At 42.5% G+C, this 20,125-nt stretch overlaps 1 protein-coding gene across 1 annotated transcript in view; it reads right to left on the bottom strand.

Annotated features, from left to right (window-relative positions):
* Positions 1-19,822, bottom strand: part of LOC110537469 (protein EURL homolog) — a 30,442-nt gene extending 10,620 nt beyond the window's left edge. Inside the window, exons 1-2 of the mRNA XM_021623530.2 lie at positions 19,317-19,822; positions 13,149-13,276 (exon numbers count right to left, since the gene is read on the bottom strand). Of these exons, the coding sequence (XP_021479205.1) occupies positions 13,149-13,275 (127 nt within the window). The 5' untranslated portion in view covers position 13,276; positions 19,317-19,822. The remainder of the gene's footprint in view (positions 1-13,148; positions 13,277-19,316) is intronic.
* Between the last annotated feature and the right edge of the window lie 303 nt (positions 19,823-20,125).

Below are 20,125 nucleotides of genomic sequence, written 5' to 3'. Positions count from 1 at the left end.
TAAGTATGTAATTATGTTGACAGTCATTGATCTGCAATTTATTTTGAATGTCAAACAACCCCAGACAATATCAGTAGCTTAGTCAAACTGTGCGCTATGCGTAGAGTCGCACCTTGACCAAAGAGAGGGAGGTATATTCCTGATTTGGCACATCTGCACATCACCTACAGCGGTCAAATGTTTATAAAAATGACTTGCGCAATATTAGGCATTATTTGTTGAGTGACAACCAACGTAATTATAGGAAGGCTACATGCCGATCAGGGCTTACATTACATTTAGATTATCGCTGAGGGTGAACCTGAATAGTTTTGCTTGAAACAATCTGTATGCAAACATGCATGTGTACTACCGTTCAAAGGTCAGGGGTCACTTAGAAATGTCCTTGTTTTCCATGAAAGCACACATGACGTGAGTGGCAAAATGAATAGGAAATATAGTCAAGATGTTGACAAGGTTATAATGACTTTTAATTGAAATCATAATTGTGTCCTTCAAAATTTGCTTTCATCAAAGAATTGTCTAGTTGCAGCAACTAAAGCCTTGCAGACCTGTGACATTCTAGTTGTCAATTTGTTGAGGTAATCTGAAGAGATTTCACCCCATGCTTCCTGAAGCACATTCCACAAGTTGGATTGGCTTGATGGGCACTTCTTACATACCATACAGTCAAGCTGCTCCCACAACAGCTCAATAGGGTTGAGATCTGGTGACTATAATGGAGTGGCCAGCACAAACTGAATACCAGCTGACTGCTTCTTCCATAAATAGTCATTGCATAGTTTGGAGCTGTGCTTTGGGTCATTCCTTCTTCAAGATCCCTTTTACCCTGTACAAATATCCCACTTAAACCACCACCAAAGCACTACCAGACCATCACAGTGCCTCCACCATGCACTGACAGATGGCGTCAAGCACCCCTCCAGCATCTTTTCTGCGTCGCACGAATGTTCTTCTTTGTGATCCGAACACCTCAGATTCATTTGTCCATAACACTTTTTTCCAATCTTCCTCTGTCCAGTGTCTGTTCTTTTGCCCATCTTAATCTTTTATTTTTACTGGCCAGTCTGAGATATGGCTTTTTCTTTGCAACTCTGCCTAGAAGGCCAGCATCCCGGAGTCTCCTCTTCACTGTTGACATTGAGACTGGTGTTTTGCGGGTACTATTTAATGAAGCTGCCAGTCCTCTTTCTAGTCTGGTTAGAGCCAGTTTGCACTGTTCTGTGAAGGGAGTAGTACACAGCATTTGACGAGATCTTCAGTTTCTTGGCTATTTCCCGCATGAAATAGCCTTCATTTCTCGGAACAAAAATAGACTGACGAGTTTCAGAAGAAAGTCCTTTGTTTCTGGCCATTTTGAGTCTGTAATCGAACCCACAAATGCGGATGCTCCAGATACTCAACTAGTCTAAAGAAATCAGGACAACAGTTTTCAGCTGTGCATAATTGCAAAAGTGTTTTCTAATGATCAATTAGTCTTTTAAAATTATCAACTTGGATTAGCTACACACTCAATGAAACAGACTCCAACCTCTCCACAATGGCCAAGACCAGAGAGCTGTGTAAGGACATCAGGGCTAAAATTGTAGACCTGCACAAGGCTGGGATGGGCTACAGGAAAATAGGGCAAGCAGCTTGGTGAGAAGGCAACAACTGTTGAAGTTCAAGATGACGGTCAATCACCATCGGTCTGGGCATCAATGATCATGAGGAAGGTGAGGGATCAGCCCAGAACTACACAGCAAGACCTAGTCAATGGCCTGAAGAGAGCTGGGACCACAGTCTCAAAGAAAACCATTAATAACACACTACGCCGTCATGGATTAAAATCCTGTAGAGCACGCAAGGTCCCCCTGCTCAAGCCAGCGCAAGTCCAGGCCCGTCTGAAGTTTGCCAATGACCATCTGGATGATCCAGAGGAGGAATGGGAGAAGGTCATGTGGTCTGATGAGACAAAAATAGAGCTTTTTGGTCTAAACTCCACTCGCCGTGTTTGGAGGAAGAAGAAGTATGAGTACAACTCCAAGAACACCATCCCAACCGTGAAGCATGGAGGTGGAAACTTCATTCTTTGGGGATGCTTTTCTGCAAAGGGCACAGGACGACTGCACCGTATTGAGGGGAGGATGGATGGGGCCATGAATCCCAAGATCTTGGCCAACAACCTCCTTTCCTCAGTAAGAGCATTGAAGATGGGTCGTGGCTGGGTCTTCCAGCATGACAACGACCCGAAACACACAGCCAGGGCAACTAAGGAGTGGCTCCGTAAGAAGCATATCAAGGTCCTGGAGTGGCCTAGCCAGTCTCCAGACCTGAACCCAATAGAAAATCTTTGGAGGGAGCTGAAAGTCCGTATTGTCCAGCGACAGTCCCGAAACCTGAAGGATCTGGAGAAGGTCTGTATGGAGGAGTGGGCCAAAATCCCTGCTGCAGTGTGTGTAAACCTGGTCAAGAACTACATGAAACGTATGATCTCCGTAATTGCAAAGGTTTCAGTACCAAATATTAAGTTCTGCTTTTCTGATGTATCAAATACTTATGTCATGCAATAAAATGCAAATCAATTACTTAAAAATCATACAATGTGATTTTCTGAATTTTTGTTTTAGATTCCGTCTCTCACAGTTGAAGTGTACCTATGATAAAAATGACAGACCTCTACATGCTTTGTAAGTAGGAAAACCTGCAAAATCGGCAGTGTATCAAATACTTGTTCTCCTCACTGTATATACTCTCATTGGCTATGTCATAGTTTATTTTTAAAGATAAATATTAATACATTACTAGCTATATAAACACTTTTACTCTCTAAAAATGACAAAGGAGCTAGTGGGCGATGGTGATTTGAAATCAAAAGTTGCTCCCCCTATCTGATGGTGTGGTAGATTCCCAGTTTCCCTTATGGCTCAGCTAAGGTCTACATGACCATAGATCTAAAAACAAATAAATAAATAAATAAATGCCAGCTCAGAGGGCCAGCTCCTGAGCTTCATCAGCAGTAGATTTTAATTTAGAATGAAAGATGAATGTGTTTATGGAACAAATTTTAGTGCATCGGATCACATCAATTCGTTCCTCTAATCTAACTGAATCGCACTGAATCACTTCAAACTAAAACGTATAGTTTCTGTATCGTATCGGAACCAATGTACCTAGATATCTATCGAATCGTCTTGAAGGGGAAAGATGCACAACCCTAGCAGCTCCATTTAAGACATTCATCATTTTGAAGAGCTGGTCAACTGGATGGGACTTCGTATGGGTTAAGGAAGGATCACATAACTCCTTCCAGGTCACCAGAGGGATCAGCCTTTAACATAGGCTAATCAGAGCAGTTTACACCTCAAGGTGAGAAGTTCGTTTAGACCAGAGAGCAGCACAATGACCCCTAACAGCAGCACATAGCGGCAGCATCAGCTCCATCATTCCACTGTATTAAGTCCGACTGAGCCTCTCTCGTCTCTGACGTTGGCTCAGGTTAGAGTGGCGGCTCTCTCAGGTGGTTAGCCTACTCTGACTCAGCAGCCGGAGGCCTGTCAGCTACAGGGAAAAACAAACTCCAGCTGTGAAACGTATGTATTCTGACTCATAGCTGGTTAAATCTTCAAAGGATATTGAATGCGTTTAGTGCTCTTCTGAAAGAGCTCCCAGGATCCCATTTACATAGAGGGATGAGCACGCACTGCTGTGGTGAGTGGCACTCAGAGGTGCAAAAAAACACTTTAAAAACAAAAAAAGATGGCTCAAATGTCCCCTAAACTCAAATATAAAAAGGCTTAGACAGAGACAAAACATAGGCTAGGCTATAGCCAACCACAACTACTATAAAAACAGCCTCATCTCTCCCACAGAGGAACATCAAACTGTAGCTTGTCTGACCTGGAAGACTGTTGGGGGTGTGAGGGAAGGACTGCAGTAATAGTCATGTTCCATTGTCTGCACTAGAGGTCGACCGATTAATCGGAATGGCTGATTAATTAGGGCCGATATCAAGTTTTCATAACAATCGGAAATCGGTATTTTTGGGTGCCGTTTTACACCTTTATTTAATCTTTATTTAACTAGGCAAGTCAGTTAAGAACACATTCTTATTTTTAATACACCTTTATTTAATCTTTATTTAACTAGGCAAGTCAGTTAAGAACACATTCTTATTTTCAATGACGGCCTAGGAACCGTGGGTTAACTGCCTTGTTCAGGGGCAGAACGACAGATTTTCACCTTGTCAGCTCGGGGGATCCACTCTTGCAACCTAACAGTTACCTAGTCCAACGCAATAACGACCTGCCTCTCTCTCATTGCATTCCACAAGGAGACTGTTACGCAAATACAGTAAGCCAAGGTAAGTTGCTAGCTAGCATTAAATTGATCTTATAAAAAACAATCAATCATAATCAGTAGTTAACTACACATGGTTGATGATATTATCTAGCGTGTCCTGCGTTGCATATAATCTGACTGAGCATACAAGTATCTAAGTATCTGACTGAGCGGTGGTAGGCAGAAGCAGGTGCGTAAACATTCATTCAAACAGCACTTTCGTGCGTTTTGCCAGCAGCTCTTCCTTGTGCGTCAAGCATTGCGCTGATTATGACTTCAAGCTGATCAACTCCCGAGATGAGGCTTGTGTAACCGAAGTGAAATGGCTAGCTAGTTAGCGCGCGCTAATTGTCGTTTTGTTGCTGGTTTGAGCCCAGGGAGGAGCGAGGAGAGGGACGGAAGCTATACTGTTACACTGGCAATACTAAAGTGCCTATAAGAACATCCAATAGTCAAAGGTTAATGAAATACAAATGGTATAGAGGGAAATAGTCCTATAATTCCTATAATAACTATAACCTAAAACGTCTTACCTGGGAATACTGAAGAATCATGTTAAAAGGACCCACCAGCTTTCATATGTTCTCATGTTCTGAGCATGGAACTAAACGTTAGCTTTCTTACATGGCACATATTTTACATGGAACATATTGCACTTTTACTTTCTTCTCCAACACTTTTTTTTTGCATTATTTAAACCAAATTGCACATGTTTCATTATTTACTTGAGGCTAAATTGATTTTATTGATGTATTATATTATGTTAAAATAAGTGTTAATTCAGTATTGTTGTAATTGTCATTATTACAAAAAAACGCTGATTAATCGGTATCGGCTTTTAATCGGTATCGGCGTTGAAAAATCATAATCGGTCGACCTCTAGTCTGCACTGTGTTAATACTCTGGGCCCCAGTGCAGCAACCAATCTCCATGAAGCATCGCCACACACAGCTGGTGCAGGAGGAAACAGAGGAGAGGAAAAACACCTAGCTAGCACTGAAGTAGCAGTGTATAAATAGCCACTACCATTACTGCTGTAGCCACTGACAGAAGCACATGGACACAAACATACTAGCGCTTTGCTACCGGACCTGAGCTGGACGGCCCCCAACACTAGACATTGGGTTAGGGCCAGGTAGGGCATGTTCTTTCATCAAATGCTCTTGGATATCATTTTCAAGAATTACTAAATTGATCACACATTTGCTTCTGCCCTGCTGTGCAATGTATCTGTACAGTCACATCTGACTAAGATCATAACTGAGAACACTGTCTGAGCTGACAGGGGAGACTTACACAGAAAATAAATGTTCTGTGAGTTTAGAGTGACGAAAAGTAGCTAGCTAACAGCTCTCTCACGTCTTGCCATTGAGAAGCCCAAAGCAGAGCCGTTGCTATGGACACTCACACACGCAGAGCGGCAGCTCAGGGAGCAGGGGACAGACAGTGACAAGCAGCTAATGGATATGGGGGAAGTTATTTCTGATTCAGCAGGGCAGGGCCGTAAATTTGGAGGAAGCAATCAGACTGGGTAGGGTAGGGCCTGAATGTCATGAGCATTAAATGTCATGTAGACCTCTAAGACCAAACATAAGCAAGCACACTCAGACATGACAGAACAGAGCTTGATCTTCATATCCTTTCTTCACACTGAAGGGGCCAGACAGGCTGCACAGTTCCCTCTTCCAACCTATTCAAAACAACAGACTGCTACTGCTCCTACTGGACCTGCCCTGTTGTCTGTGTGGTTTCCACAGTCAATAACTCAATGACCACAAAAGAAAGTGTCTCTGTCAACGTCAGCCTCTTTTTTAGTTGATATGTTGTCACTGGACCCTGACAAGTCTTCTTGCTAGCTACAGTGTGTGTGTGTGTGTGTGGGGGGGGGGGGGGGGGGGGGGGCTTGTTAGTGCTGTGTGTCGGTGCAGTGTGTTGTCTGACTCTAGCTACACGTAAGGAGTGTGCGTGTCAGCAGCTAAAAACAGACAAGCCTGAACATCTATCCTTCGTGCTACGTTAGGGGGAAGCTGTGGGTGTGGAGTTGAAAGTGGTTAGACACGCACAAACAGCCCTATAGACCTACCCTCCAACAACAGTGCAAGCATGTAGGCCTAGATATCATCTGTCTTGAACTATCAAATCTATCCTAGTAGATGAGAATGTGGTGTCGCGTTGATGAATATTTAGCAGCACTAATTCACCCATGAGGTACAGTCCGAGCGAGCGAGATACTGTGGGTGTTACTCAAAATGCATACTACCGTGCTGCAAGCACGCAAACTGGAGCATGGGAGGGTTGGATGAGTCCAAATCAAAGTATGAGAAACAGAGCACAGAGGGCACTTCTCGGATGTGTACTCCATTTGTACATATTTTGAAGCATGCATAGATGCAAGCTTCAACGGAAAGTAGTCACAGGAATATGACGGAATCACGTAAAAGCAATGCAAATTTTCTTGAAATTAATGCTGCTGATTATTTGAGCTGTAGCGTGAGAAAATAAACTGATTTCTGAATTAAATGTTGTGCATTCACATCTCATATGTTGCCTGACTACAATATTTTATCTTGATACGTTAATAAATACATACTGTGTTAATGGTGGCATGTTTACCTGCCTACAATACCGACTGTAGTGTGCGTAAATCATAAGCACATAGTAAGTCAATAGGGCAAACTGGCTAGCTTCTAACGTTCCTGTTACTTAGCTAGCTACCCACAAAGAATTTACATCTAACCTTGCATAACATTAGTTGTAGGTCATATTCGCCTGTTAAACTATCTTGTCAGCTTGATCCACATATATATCTAGCTGATAATTATGAAGTAAAACGTTTGCTTTATGAATAATCTTGTTTTGTCTTTATTGCCATTGTCCTGGCTGGAAGAAGGTTTAGTGAATGGTAAGTCCATTCAATAGGGCTAACTGGCTAGCCACAAAGAATTTGTAGCTAGCTACCTAAGTAGAATTGACATCTACCTTGCATAACATTAGTTTTAGGTCATTTTTGACTGTTTAACCTCTCTTGAGTAGGGGGCAGTATTTTGACGTCCGGATGAAAAGTGTGCCCAAAGTAAACAGCCTGTTACTCAGGCCCAGAAGCTAGGACATGCATATAATTGGTAGATTTTGATAGAAAACACTCTAAAGTTTACAAAACTGTTAATATTATGTCTGAGTATAACAGAACTGATATGGCAGGCGAAACCGCGAGGACAAACCATCCCAAAAAATAGCTGTAGTGTTTCCAAGCACATGGAAGAGAGCGCGTTCTTTGGTATTTTTCTCAGGTAAAAGACAATAACGATTCTCCGTCTTAAATGTTATAATTTTATTAACGTATTAGGGTACATCAGGTTTGATTATAAATGTTGTTTGACTTATTTTGAAAAGTTTTAGTAACGTTTGGGATTCATTTTGTATGCATTTTGATGGAGGGAAACTGGGTGGATTATTGACTGGAGCGCGCCAGCTAAAACTAAGTTTTATGGATATAAAAGGACATTATCGAACAGTGGCAGCGATTACAGCCTGGAGTCTTCTTGGCTATGACACTACAAGCTCGGCACACCTGTATTTGGGGAGTTTCTCCCATTCTTCTCTGCAGATCCTCTCAACCTCGGGCAGGTTGGATGTGGAGCTTCGCTGCACAGCTATTTTCAAGTCTCTCCAGAGATGTTCGATCGGGTTCAAGTCCGGGCTCTGGCTGGGCCACTCAAGGACATTGAGACTTGTCCCGAAGCCACTCCTGCGTTGTCTTGGTAGTGTGCTTCGGATCGTTGTCCTGTTGGAAGCAGAACATTCGACCCAGTCTGAGGTCCTAAGCGCTCTGGAACACGTTTTCATCAAGGATCTCTGTGCTTCGCTCCAGTCATCTTTCCCTTGATCCTGACTAGTCTACCAGTACCTGCCACTGAAAAACATCCCCAGAGCATGAATCTGCCACAATTATACTTCACCGTATGGATGGTGCCACGTTTCCTCCAGATGCCATTCAAGCCAAGAAGTTCAATCTTGGTTTCATCAGTCCCGAGAATCTTGTTTCTCATGGTTTGAGAGCCCTTTAGGTTACTTTTGGCAAACCCCAAGCGGGCTGTCATGTGCCTTTTACTGAGGAGTGGCTTCCATCTAGCCACCCTACTATAAAGGTGGACTGCTGCAGAGATGATTGTCATCCTGGAAGGTTCTCCCATCTTCACAAAGCAACTCTGGAGCTCTGTCAGCAACAATCGGGTTCTTGGCCACCTCCCTGGCCAACGCCCTTCTCCCCCGATTGTTCAGTTTGGCCAGGTGGCCAGCTCTAGTAAGAGTCTTGGTGGTTCCAAACTTCTTCCATTTAAGAACGATGGAGGCCACTGTGTTCTTGGAGACCTTCAATGCTGCAGAAATGTTTTGGTACCCTTCCTCAGATCTGTGCCTCGTCACAATCCTGTCTCGGAACTCCACAAACAATTCCTTCAACCTCATGGCTCGGTTTTTGCTCTGACATGCACTGTCAACTGTGGGACCTTATATAGACAGGTGTGTGCCTTTCCAAATCATGTCCAATCAATTGAATTTACAACAGGTGGACTCCAAACAAGTTGTAGAAACATCAAGGATGATCAATGGAAACAGGATGCACCAGAGCTCAATTTCAAGTCTCATAGCAAAGGGTCTGAAAAGTTATGTGAATTAGCTATTTTTCATAAATGTGCAACAATTACTAAAAAACTGTTTTTGCTTCGTCATTATGGGGTATTGTATGTAGATTGAGGAAAAACAACTTTGTCAAATGTCAAGGCGTCTGAATACTTTCCAAATGAACTGTATATAGCCTATGTACCCGAAAGATTAATGGTATGCGTGTTTTAATGACGAATTGAGATTGAGAAATAAAATAGCTCCTTGTAAATCATAGCCACCAAAGTTAATACGTGATTGCATTGTTGCGCAATGACTGGATTTTAAAACCATATTGAATTATTGCAATGGTTTGTTTATTTGTCAATTAATCCCATAAAGGATGGGGTTGCCAATTTGACGCGAACATTTTTAAAAATTAATTAATTCAGCAGGTTTCACTCCAGTAGCCTACAGGCTTTTTGAGGAGTTCTCGAGCTGCCTGACAGGTGGTACGCTATTCCACTCCTCAAACTTGACTCTGTATGATGTGCGCGTGATAAATAAGATGCACGACGACAACAAAAATACACACGTGCCAATTGATTTCCCAATAGACCAACAAGGATGACAATTTTTGCATTTTTTTATGCATTTTTGGCAGCTAACCGATTAACATCACTACCAACCAGGGCCTAAAATTAACACCCGACACCTGCGGGTAGGGCTCCACAGTGTGAGCATTTCACTGGCATATGTGAATAAAAATAGTAAAGTATGATGACATTTATAGTAAATGCTAAAGTAGCTGGTTTCAAAGTATTTCTGTTGTTTTGTTTCATAGCTGGTCAATTAAATCGCACAAAGTCAAATAACTACAAATCCTATATAGCCTATTCCACCTCGCGCTGAAACACTGCCTGGGGACTGTGCGAACATGAAGAGCTGAGTGAAAGATTCATATTCATAAGCGCTGCGCACAGGCATAAAAGTTAGTCTAATTTACTTGAAACGAAAGTCTACTGAAGTGAGACTTTGTCCTTGTGTTTCTTGGCTAGTTACATTAATTTGTTCACAAGCTAGGTTGTTTTTCTATGTTTGAGTTTCAACTGCTATGGAAGAGAAGACCACACTTCTACAAGTCAGACTCAATCTCACAGGCACAACCATGACTAGAGTCACGCTACCACAACCTCCCACCATTAAAAGGGGCAAGTGAAAATGTTTGACTCGTGTTATTTTGGTTAAGTTTTTTTTAAATGTAATTAAAATATACCACATTACTTCTTACTAGTATTATAATAATTGTATAAACATTACAAAGCGTGCTCATCTGTTTTATGTGTTTTGTTGGTGTAATTCTAAACAGGGGAAAAAATATTTTGGCTGGTAAAAAAATATGAATGGCAGGAGGACCCAAAAGTTAACTGCTTCTCAAATGTAATGTTTTATGCGTTCTCCACACTCTCGTCCTAACAAGAACGTACTAAACAGAACTTCCTCAGAGAGTGTACTCTGAACATGAGTGTGGAACATGCTAGTATGCATATTGAGAAACACCCTGTACTTACGCGTGGCCTCCTCTACTCTGAGCAACTTGGACAGAGAGCAGTTCCCTCCCGGTCTACCTTAATGAAGTCAAGCAGAATCAGATGAGCCGTGGGCATTAGCCTAGATAGGAATTTAACCTAGAAGATCAGTGGGCATCTAGCGTGGCCAGGGAGAAATTCAACAGAAAGCAGGGCCTAGTCACAGATCCCTCCCATATATCACTATTATTACTGCTGCCCTCACCCCCACCCCACACCCATGTGCCATCCCTGGCTGCCTCTTAACTACTGCTAAATGGCCAGAGGCTGCACAGGCTGTATCCAAATCTCTGCGACAATAGCCTATACAGGCTTATCTGGATACAGACACACAGTGGAGCAACAATGGTAACACTTTGTGACAGACTGGGGCATCTGCACATGATGTTCAACTCCACAATCATGCTCTTTCTGGGACTCTACTGCAGTAGAATAATCAATAAAAACTCCACCTGGAACAAACAGGATATATTCCCTTTTCTCAGTCAGGATATATTCCCACAGTTCCGGGATTCGATAAAGGCTCAATGCATGCAAAGTACATACAGTCAGGTCCAAAATTATTGTCTCACTTAATCAAGATGAGCAACAAACAAAAAAAAATACTACATAAAATACACATACTGAGCTACACTATATGACCAAGAGTACATGGACACCAGCTCATCGAACATCTCATTCTAAAATCATAGGCATTAATATTGAGTTGGTCTCCCCTTTTCTGCTATAATCGGCATGGCCGATTAATTAGGGCCGATTTCAAGTTCACAACAATCGGTAATCAGCATTTTTGGACGCCTCTACAAACTGATCACCTGTTACGCAAGTGCAGCAAGGAGCCAAGGTACGTTGCTAGCTAGCATTAAACGTATCTTATAAAATTTTTGGTCCTCCAATAATCAGTAGCGGCATTGAAAAATCATAATCTGCTGAACTCTAATTGGGACATTGCTATGGGCACTTGCTTCCATTCAACAACAAGAGCATTAGTGAGGTCGAGCACTGATGTTGGGCGATTAGGCCTGGCTCGCAGTCGGTGTTCAAATTCATCCTAAAGGTGTTCAATGGGGTTGAGGTCATCTCGATAAACCATTTCTGTATGGACCTCGCTTTGTGGACGGGGGAAATTGTCATGCTGAAACAGGAAAGGGCCTTCCTCAAACTGTTACCACAAAGTTTGCTGTTCTGTTAAGATTCCCCCTCACTAGAATTATGAAAAACAGCCCCAGAACGTTATTCCTCCTCCACCAAACTTTACAGTTGGCACTACGCATTGGGGCAGGTAGTCTTCCCCTGGCATCCTCCAAATCTTATGACGGTGCTATGTTGAAAGTCACGGAGCTCTTCAGAAAGGCGTTTCTAATGCCAATGTTTGTCTATGGAGATTGCATGGCGGTGCACTCGATTTTATACACCAGTCAGCAACGGGTGTAGCTGAAATAGCCAACTCCACCAATTTGAAGGGGTGTCCACAGACTTGATTATCTATAGTGTATGTTGAATGCGCAACAAAATTGGGAAATTGCTCAGAGTAAGATTTTGTTTAACAATACTTTTTCTCTCTCAAAAACATAGAGGGTCAAAATGATTATAAACAATACCTCACCCTGCGAGGATAACAGCACTGAGCCTTTTTCTCAAATGTTTTATGAGATTGGAGAATACATTGGGAAGGATATTAGACCATTCCTCCATACAAAATCTTTTCAGATCCTTGATATCCTTAGTGTGCGCTTATGGACTGCCCTTTCAATTCATTCCACAGGTTTTTAATGGGATTTGAGTCGGGAGACAGACGGCCATTGCAAAATGTTGATTTTGTGGTCAATCAAATTTTAAAAACCTGGATTTTGATGTGTGCTTGAGGTTATCGTCTTGCCGGAAGATCCACTTGTTACCAAGTTTCAGCCTCCTGGTAGAGCCAACCAGGTTTTTGGCAAAAATGTCTCGGTACTTGGTCAAGTTTATGATGCTGTTGACTTTAACAACCAGTGGAAGCAAAATAGCCACATAGCATCAAAGATCCACAACCATATTTTACAGAAGGTATGGGGTCTTTCCTGCTTATGCATCCTTCTTTCGATGCAAATCTCACCACTGGTGTGCATGGCCAAAGACCTCTGTTTTCAAATGTAAACGCCCGGGGCCTCATTTATAAATGCTACGTACGTACAAAATATGCCTCATAACATGCGTGCGACAGTTGGCCTACACACAGTTTCTAGTGGTTGAAGTACTGCCCTGCAAGAATGCAGAAGTAGCCAGTAAAAAAAAAAAAGACAAAACTATGTCAAGTTTTGCCCCTTAGTAACTTTCTCACTCATCCTTATTCATGATTCATGTAGGCATTGCGTGCTAGGAATATGGGTCCAAATACTTAACTTGACTACTTTATTTATAAGAATATTTAGGGGTGTCAATTTTGACCAGTACCTACCTACCTTTGAGAAAAATAAATACATTACTTGTTAAACTAAAACTATTGTAATAGATTAAAATAATTACTTATTTTATACAGTCAATATTGCTCATCATTATCAAGGGTGTCAATTTCAGACCCCACTGTATATTGACCACTTTTGTTTGCTCTTCATTCCCACTTGCTCAACAAGCCCTGGGGACTGGCGCCTCGCTCACCTTCGATGCTGAGCTCAAAGCAGACATGGCAGAAGGACATGGTCCCCGTGTCGGTCTCCAGCTTGCAGACACCGCAGATGTTGTCGTCGTTTAGGTCGATGTTGACAAACTGCTCCGCTTTGTCCATACTGTCTCAAATTGAAAAACAAACAGAGACAAGAGCACATGGCAAGACATGAGGCATGAAGGGCTTGCACAACATCTAAATGTCAAAACAAATGTTGGAAGTCAAGAGTCCTCCTTCATTCTTGAACAGAATCTCTTTCAAACTAACGTCTTGGCTTGTATTAGTTAGATGGAAAAATAACACTCACGTTAGTGGCTCATCACGAGAATGTCATTACTATGCTGATAGTAGCGAGAGTTATGGTTTGCTCAAGGCAGTGCCCTGTAAGCATTATGCCTCATGAAATATCAAGACATTGAAGAAGATAGGAATCAAATTTTTTGAGAGGAGAGATTTTTGCTGATTTTCAGGTGACAACAGGATGGAACAACTTTTAGAACGCGTATGAAAAAGTCGTAGGAGTACTGGCATGTAAACGAGGACCCAACAGTGATCTCTCACAGAGAAAGAAAATAGTGTGTCTGGTGACCCATGTAAATGGTAAATTAGCTTACCCCGGCTTACATAAGGTGACCATTCCAGAATGTGATAACCAAGGGGGTTATTCATTACAATGTGCATATAATGTTAGTATTTCTGTTCCAGGACACTTGTCTTCCCTGCGTTTATCTAAGGATTACAGAACAAAACTGCAAAATGAGATTAAAATGAATAAGCAGGGGCACACATTTTAGGTTTCCATTCTTCTTTCACACTGTTTCTAAATATTATCAGCATCATTTGACATTTGAAAACGACTCCTGGTAAAAAGTGAAAATGTGTATGTAATAGGACTGAGAATTGCCAGGGACCTTACGAAACGATATTATCACGATACTTTAATTGCCAATACGATATGTATTGCAATCCTTCCGAATCTATAAGCAATTGCGATACGACAGATTTTATTGCAATTCAATGTTCCAAACATATTGCTCACCATATGTCTCCTGCAGAGGGGCAAGAGAGTCAGGAAAAAACAAGTATCAGTAGCTAGGTTCCCATCCAATTGGCGACAGATTTTCATCTGAATATTCTACACTGAACAAAAATAAAAACACAACATGCAACAATTTCAAAGATTTGACTGAGTTAAAGTTCATAAGGAAATCAGTTAATTTAAATAAATCCATGAATCTATGGATTTCACGTCTTTGAATACAGATATGTGTCTGTTGGTCACAGATACCTTAAAGATAGGGGCGTGGATCAGAAAACCAATCAGTATCTGGTGCGACCACCATTTATTTGCCTCATGTAGTGCGACACATCGTGCAGAGTTGATCAGGCTGTTGATTGTGGCCTGTGGAATGTTGTCCCACTCCTCAATGGCTGTGCAAAGTTACTGGATATTGGCGGGAACTGGAACACGCTGACGTACACGTCGATTCAGAGCATCCCAAACATGCTCAATGGGTGACATGTCTGGTGAGTATGTAGGCCATGGAAGAACTAGGACATTTTCAGCTTGAACGAATTGTGTACAGATCTTTGCGACATGTGGCTGTGCATTATACTGAAACATGAGGTGATAGCGGTGGACGAATGGCACGACAATGGGCCTCAAGAGCACACTTCTCCAGCGTAGGTGAGCATTTGACCACTGAAGTCGGTTACGACGTCTAACTGCAGTCATGTCAAGACCCCGGTAAGGACGACGAGCACGCTGATGAGCTTCCCTGAGATGGTTTCTGACAGTTTGTGCAGAAATTTGCCGTTTGTGCAAACAAACAGTTTTATCAGCTGTTCGGGTGGCTGGTGAGGAAGGTGAAGACGCAGAATGTGGATGTCCTGGGTTGGCATGGTTACATGTGATCTGCAGTTGTTAGGCCTGTTGGACGTACTGCTAAACTCTTAAAAACAACGGAGACGGCTTATGGTAGAGAAATTAACATAAAAGTCTCTGGCAACAGCTCCAGTGGACCTTGCTGCAGTCAGCATGCCAATCGCACACTACAACTTGAGACATTGTGGGGCCTCCCGGGTGGCACAGTGGTTAAGGGCGCTGTACTGCAGCGCCAGCTGTGCCATCAGAGTCCCTGGGTTCGCGCCCAGGCTCTGTTGTAACCGGCAGCGACCGGGAGGTCCGTGGGGCGACGCACAATTGGCCTAGCGTCGTCCGGGTTAGGGAGGGATTGGCCGGTAGGGATCTCCTTGTCTCATCGCGCACCAGCGACTCCTGTGGCGAGCCGGGCGCAGTGCGCGCTAGCCAAGGTTGCCAGGTGCACGGTGTAGCCTCCGACACATTGGTGCGGCTGGCTTCCGGGTTGGATGCGCGCTGTGTTAAGAAGCAGTACGGCTGGTTGGGTTGTGTATCGGAGGACGCATGACATTCAGCCTTCGTCTCTCCCGAGCCCGTACAGGAGTTGTAGCAATGAGACAAGATAGTAGCTACTACAACAATTGGATACCACGAAATTGGGGAGAAAAAGGGGTAAAACTAAAAAAATATATACAAAAAATAAAAAAATTGAGACATTGTGGCATTGTGTAGTGTGACAAAACTGCACATTTTAGTGGCCTTTTATTGTCCCCAGCATATATTGCAGATACAGTTGCCAGAAATGGTTACTTATCGACCGGTCCCCAAATCAATATAATTGGTTCAGAGTTTGTTTTGATATTTCAACCTGCGTGTCCTGATCGTGTCTGGTGTGGGGGGCCAAAATCAAAATGCAGATGTATGTGCGCGGTCTAGTCAGCATGTTAGCCGATCCACAAGAATGGAACGGTCTACCGTATCAAAAGCTTTGGTCAAGTCAATAAAAATAGCAGCACAACATTGCTTAGAATCAAGGGAAATGGTGACATTATTTAGGACCATTAAGATTGCAGTGACACATCCATAACCTGACCGGAAACTAGAGACATCAAGAAAACTTCTCAGTAGTCAACTGGCTGGTTTTTCCAAAACTTTTGATTAACAGGGAAAAAATAGAAATTGGCCTATAACAGTTAGAATCAGCTTGATCTCCACCTTTAAATAAAGGATGCACTGTGGCTGCCTTCCAAGCAATGGGAACCTCCCCAGAGAGTAAAGACAGGTTAAAAAGGTCAGAGATAGGCTCAGCAATGATAGGGGCTGTAACCTTAAAGGATCTAAACCATCTGACCCAGATGTTAATTTGGGGTCAAGTTTAAGGAGCTCCTTTAGCACCTCGGACTCAGTGACTGCCTGCAGGGAGAAACTGTAGCAGGGCAAGGGGAAAAGAGCGAGGAGCATTGGGGCTAATCACATTAGAAGGGCTGGGAGATGAGGAAATGTAGGACAGGCAAGAAGGCATGGCTGTGCCCGGTTACTATGTGGCATTACTTATTTTAGAGCAAATTCTTGCCGTTATATGAAACCCAAAACATGTGGGATCTTGTCATGCCACCTGTACTAAAAGTGAACATAAAACACAGACCCCATCCCATTACTGAGTGACTTCCCCAAATGAAGCACTCCTTGATTAACTAACATAGCTTAGGGTGACAAGACATAAAACCTAATCTAAATCTATAGATTTTCTGCATGTAAACAAAGACTAAATAACACTTAACTGTCACGTTAGTGGGTCGGTGGCTAAACAATGCTATATAAAACAATACAATCTCACCCATCATTATAAGTTCCAAATTCTGATCTTCTGATGGATAAGACCGATATCGGCAGGAAATTCAAACATCCCTGGTCTATATTTGGCACAGCAGTTATGTATACTCAGCCAGGGAGCTTGAATGAAAAGAACAGTTCAGCCTCTTTTGGGGTGTCAAACGTGCATGTTGATCCCTCGGTCTGGGAAGAGGAATCCATATCGGATGTTGGCAGCCCTGCATTTCTTGTGCAACTCATTATCCTCTTTCCGTTGGTTTATCACCTCCAAAGATCTGGACAGAAAGACACCCTGGCTCCGTTGTAGTTAAGGGGGAACTTTGGCCTCGTGATCCACTGTCATTTGCCCGACCTCGTGCACCCTGCACTTCGGGCTCCCAAGTGGCACAGCGGTCTAAGGCACTATCTCAGTGCTGGAGGCGTCACTACAGACCCTGGTTTGATTCCAGGCTGTATCAACCAGCCGTGACAGGGATTCCCAACTAAGAATTTGTTCTTAACGGACTTGCCTAGTTAAATAAAAACGTTTTAGTTTTATTTGATTGCCTTCACAGTTTCAGTCAAAGTCCCAAGACTCTGAGATATGAGCCAACCTTGTGTCCACCTTCCCGCTTTGTGAGTTTATAGCAGCTAGTAGGTCAATCGGGGTAGGTTCTGTGGGGCGCAAGTATCTTCAGCTAACTCAAATCAAGGTTTATTTGTCACGTGCGCCGAATACAACAACCTTACAGTGAAATGCTTACGTACAGGCTCTAACCAATAGTGCGAGAAAAAAAAGGTGTGTGTGTAGGTAAGTAAAGAAATAAAACAACAGTAAAAAGACATTTGAAAATAAGAGTAGCAAGGCTATATACAGACACCGGTTAGTCAGGCTTATTGAGGTAGTATGTACATGTAGGTATCGTTAAAGTGGCTATGCATATATGATGAACAGAGAGTAGCAGTAACGTAAAAAGAGGGGGTGGTGGGTGGCGGATAACCTGGTTAGCAATGCAGATAGCCCGGTTAGCCAATGTGCGGGAACACTGGTTGGTCGGGCCAATTGAGGTAGTATGTACATGAATGTACAGTTAATGTGACTATGCATATAAGATAAACAGAGAGTAGCAGCAGCGTAAAAGAGGGGTTGGGGGGGGGGGCACACAATACAAATAGTCCGGGTAGGAGTCTTATGGCTTGGGGGTAAAAACTGTTGAGAAGCCTTTTTGTCCCAGACTTGGCACTCCGGTACAGCTTACCATGCGGTGGTAGAGAGAACAGTCTATGAATGGGGTGGCTGGGGTCTTTGGCAATTTTTAGGGCCTTCCTCTGACACCACCTGATGTAGAGGTCCTGGATGGCAGGCAGCTTTACCCCAGTGATGTACTGGGCCATACGCACTACCCTCTGAAGTGCCTTGCGGTCGGAGGCCGAGCAATTGCCGTACCAGGCAGTGATGCAACCGGTCAGGATGCTCTCGATGTTGCAGCTGTAGAACCTTTTGAGTGTGCGTACATCGTATGTCAGCGATGTTGACATCGGTTCGTTGTGTCTCGTCCAAATTATCTTGTTTAACGACCCCTTTTTTGGTGGCATTTCCTTTAGTCATATTGTCAGACAATGATTTGAAATCATAGGCCGTGAGAGATTAAGATAAATATGTATGTTTCAATTTTGCAGAGCTCTAACAAAACACGTCTATTCCATAGCACACTCTCTAGTACCCCTTAAAATGAGTATTTTCAACTTTCATCCAGAACCTAATATGAACCGATTTCAACATCTTGAAAAGATGCATCTTCAATGTCCTGGAAAATGTGCATTTTAAACATACCTTTTTACCTTTCATTCAGAACCAACATTTAACCTAACATCTGGAAAACAGTTATTTTTTACCTATAGCAAATCAAATCTTATTAGTCACATACACGTGTTTAGCGGATGTTATTGCGGGTGTAGCGAAATGCTTGTACTATTACTAGTATATTATCGCCTAGAGCTGCAGAAAGGCAAGAACCGGCCCTGCGTGGATGATATGACTGTGTTGGAACACTAACCCTATAAAAGACCCCTTCTTTCAATGGCATGTGTAACGTACTGTTATTGAACGGAGTCCTGATCAAGAGTTAGCTAGCTCCCAAACTAACCATCTAGCTAGCTAGCCCTACATAGTACGGGCGGCGTCCGTTACAGTGCTAGCTAGATACCAACACATTGAACTAGTTACGTAGTTAGCTGAGTGAATGGCTAACCAGCTAGCTACTGTAGACGACTTAGGTTGCTGCTAGCAAAACCTTGTTCTGACACTGCTGCCAGTACTGACTAGCCGTGCTAGCCAACATAGATAACGTTAACTGAATCGTGACCCATTATCTGGTCGTCAAGTTCAATAATGTCCAGCAGGAGCCAAACAAAATTATAGTAGCGATTAAACATGGCAATGTAATACAATGTAGCTAGCTATTTATTCTGTTTAACGGCCATTTACCTTGTAATCCTTTGTCAAATCTTCAGGGGAATTCGCGGGTATTTGGTTTCCCTTTACCTCAGTCCTTGAGCGCCTGTAGGGCAGTAAAGTGTTGTTGATGGTAGCTCGCAGAACAGCACATTACTTTCAGTGGAGGGGAAACCCCCCACATTTTCGGAACGAACTACTTATACATCAGCGGGTGTGTTATTATATCAATACAGATTAAATGCAAATCGTTCTGCATATATAATACATTACACACTTTTGAAATAAATAAACAATTTTATGTCGATGTATGATCTAGGATCATCATTATTCGAGCTCTATATTAGCCTTTTCAAATGTATTCCGCTTGATTAAACCCCTTTAGACTTGGTATATTTAACAATCGTCAACAGAATAGAGGAAAATTGTTCGAACAATAGAATAATAGCCACATGTATGACCTAATATGATTACATAGGGGAAATGTTTACGCTATAATTTGGTATTCAGATTTTAATAACGAAGCGAGCGAAATATGAGAAGAGAAACTGATCTATCAACGACCGGACTGTCCAACACCCCTTTCATTTTCGTTTCACATGAAGTCACACGTGGGGATTCCTTTCATGAAAAGAACTATGGTGGATTCCCATTATTGTCAACAAGGAAACAGAAGAACTCCTTTCGAACAATGACACCTATTCCATGCTAGAATTATACTGTAGTGTGGTAAAATAAGAATTTTTACATTCAGCATCACTCCATTGAGGGAAATGTAGTATTATTTCTAACAAAGATGTTTTATTTATTTATTTAACTAGGCAAGTCAGTTAAGAACAAAT

Source organism: Oncorhynchus mykiss, chromosome 12 (genome assembly GCF_013265735.2).
Source record: "Oncorhynchus mykiss isolate Arlee chromosome 12, USDA_OmykA_1.1, whole genome shotgun sequence".
Classification (NCBI taxonomy): domain Eukaryota; kingdom Metazoa; phylum Chordata; class Actinopteri; order Salmoniformes; family Salmonidae; genus Oncorhynchus; species Oncorhynchus mykiss.
This window is presented reverse-complemented; position numbering and strand designations above follow the sequence as displayed.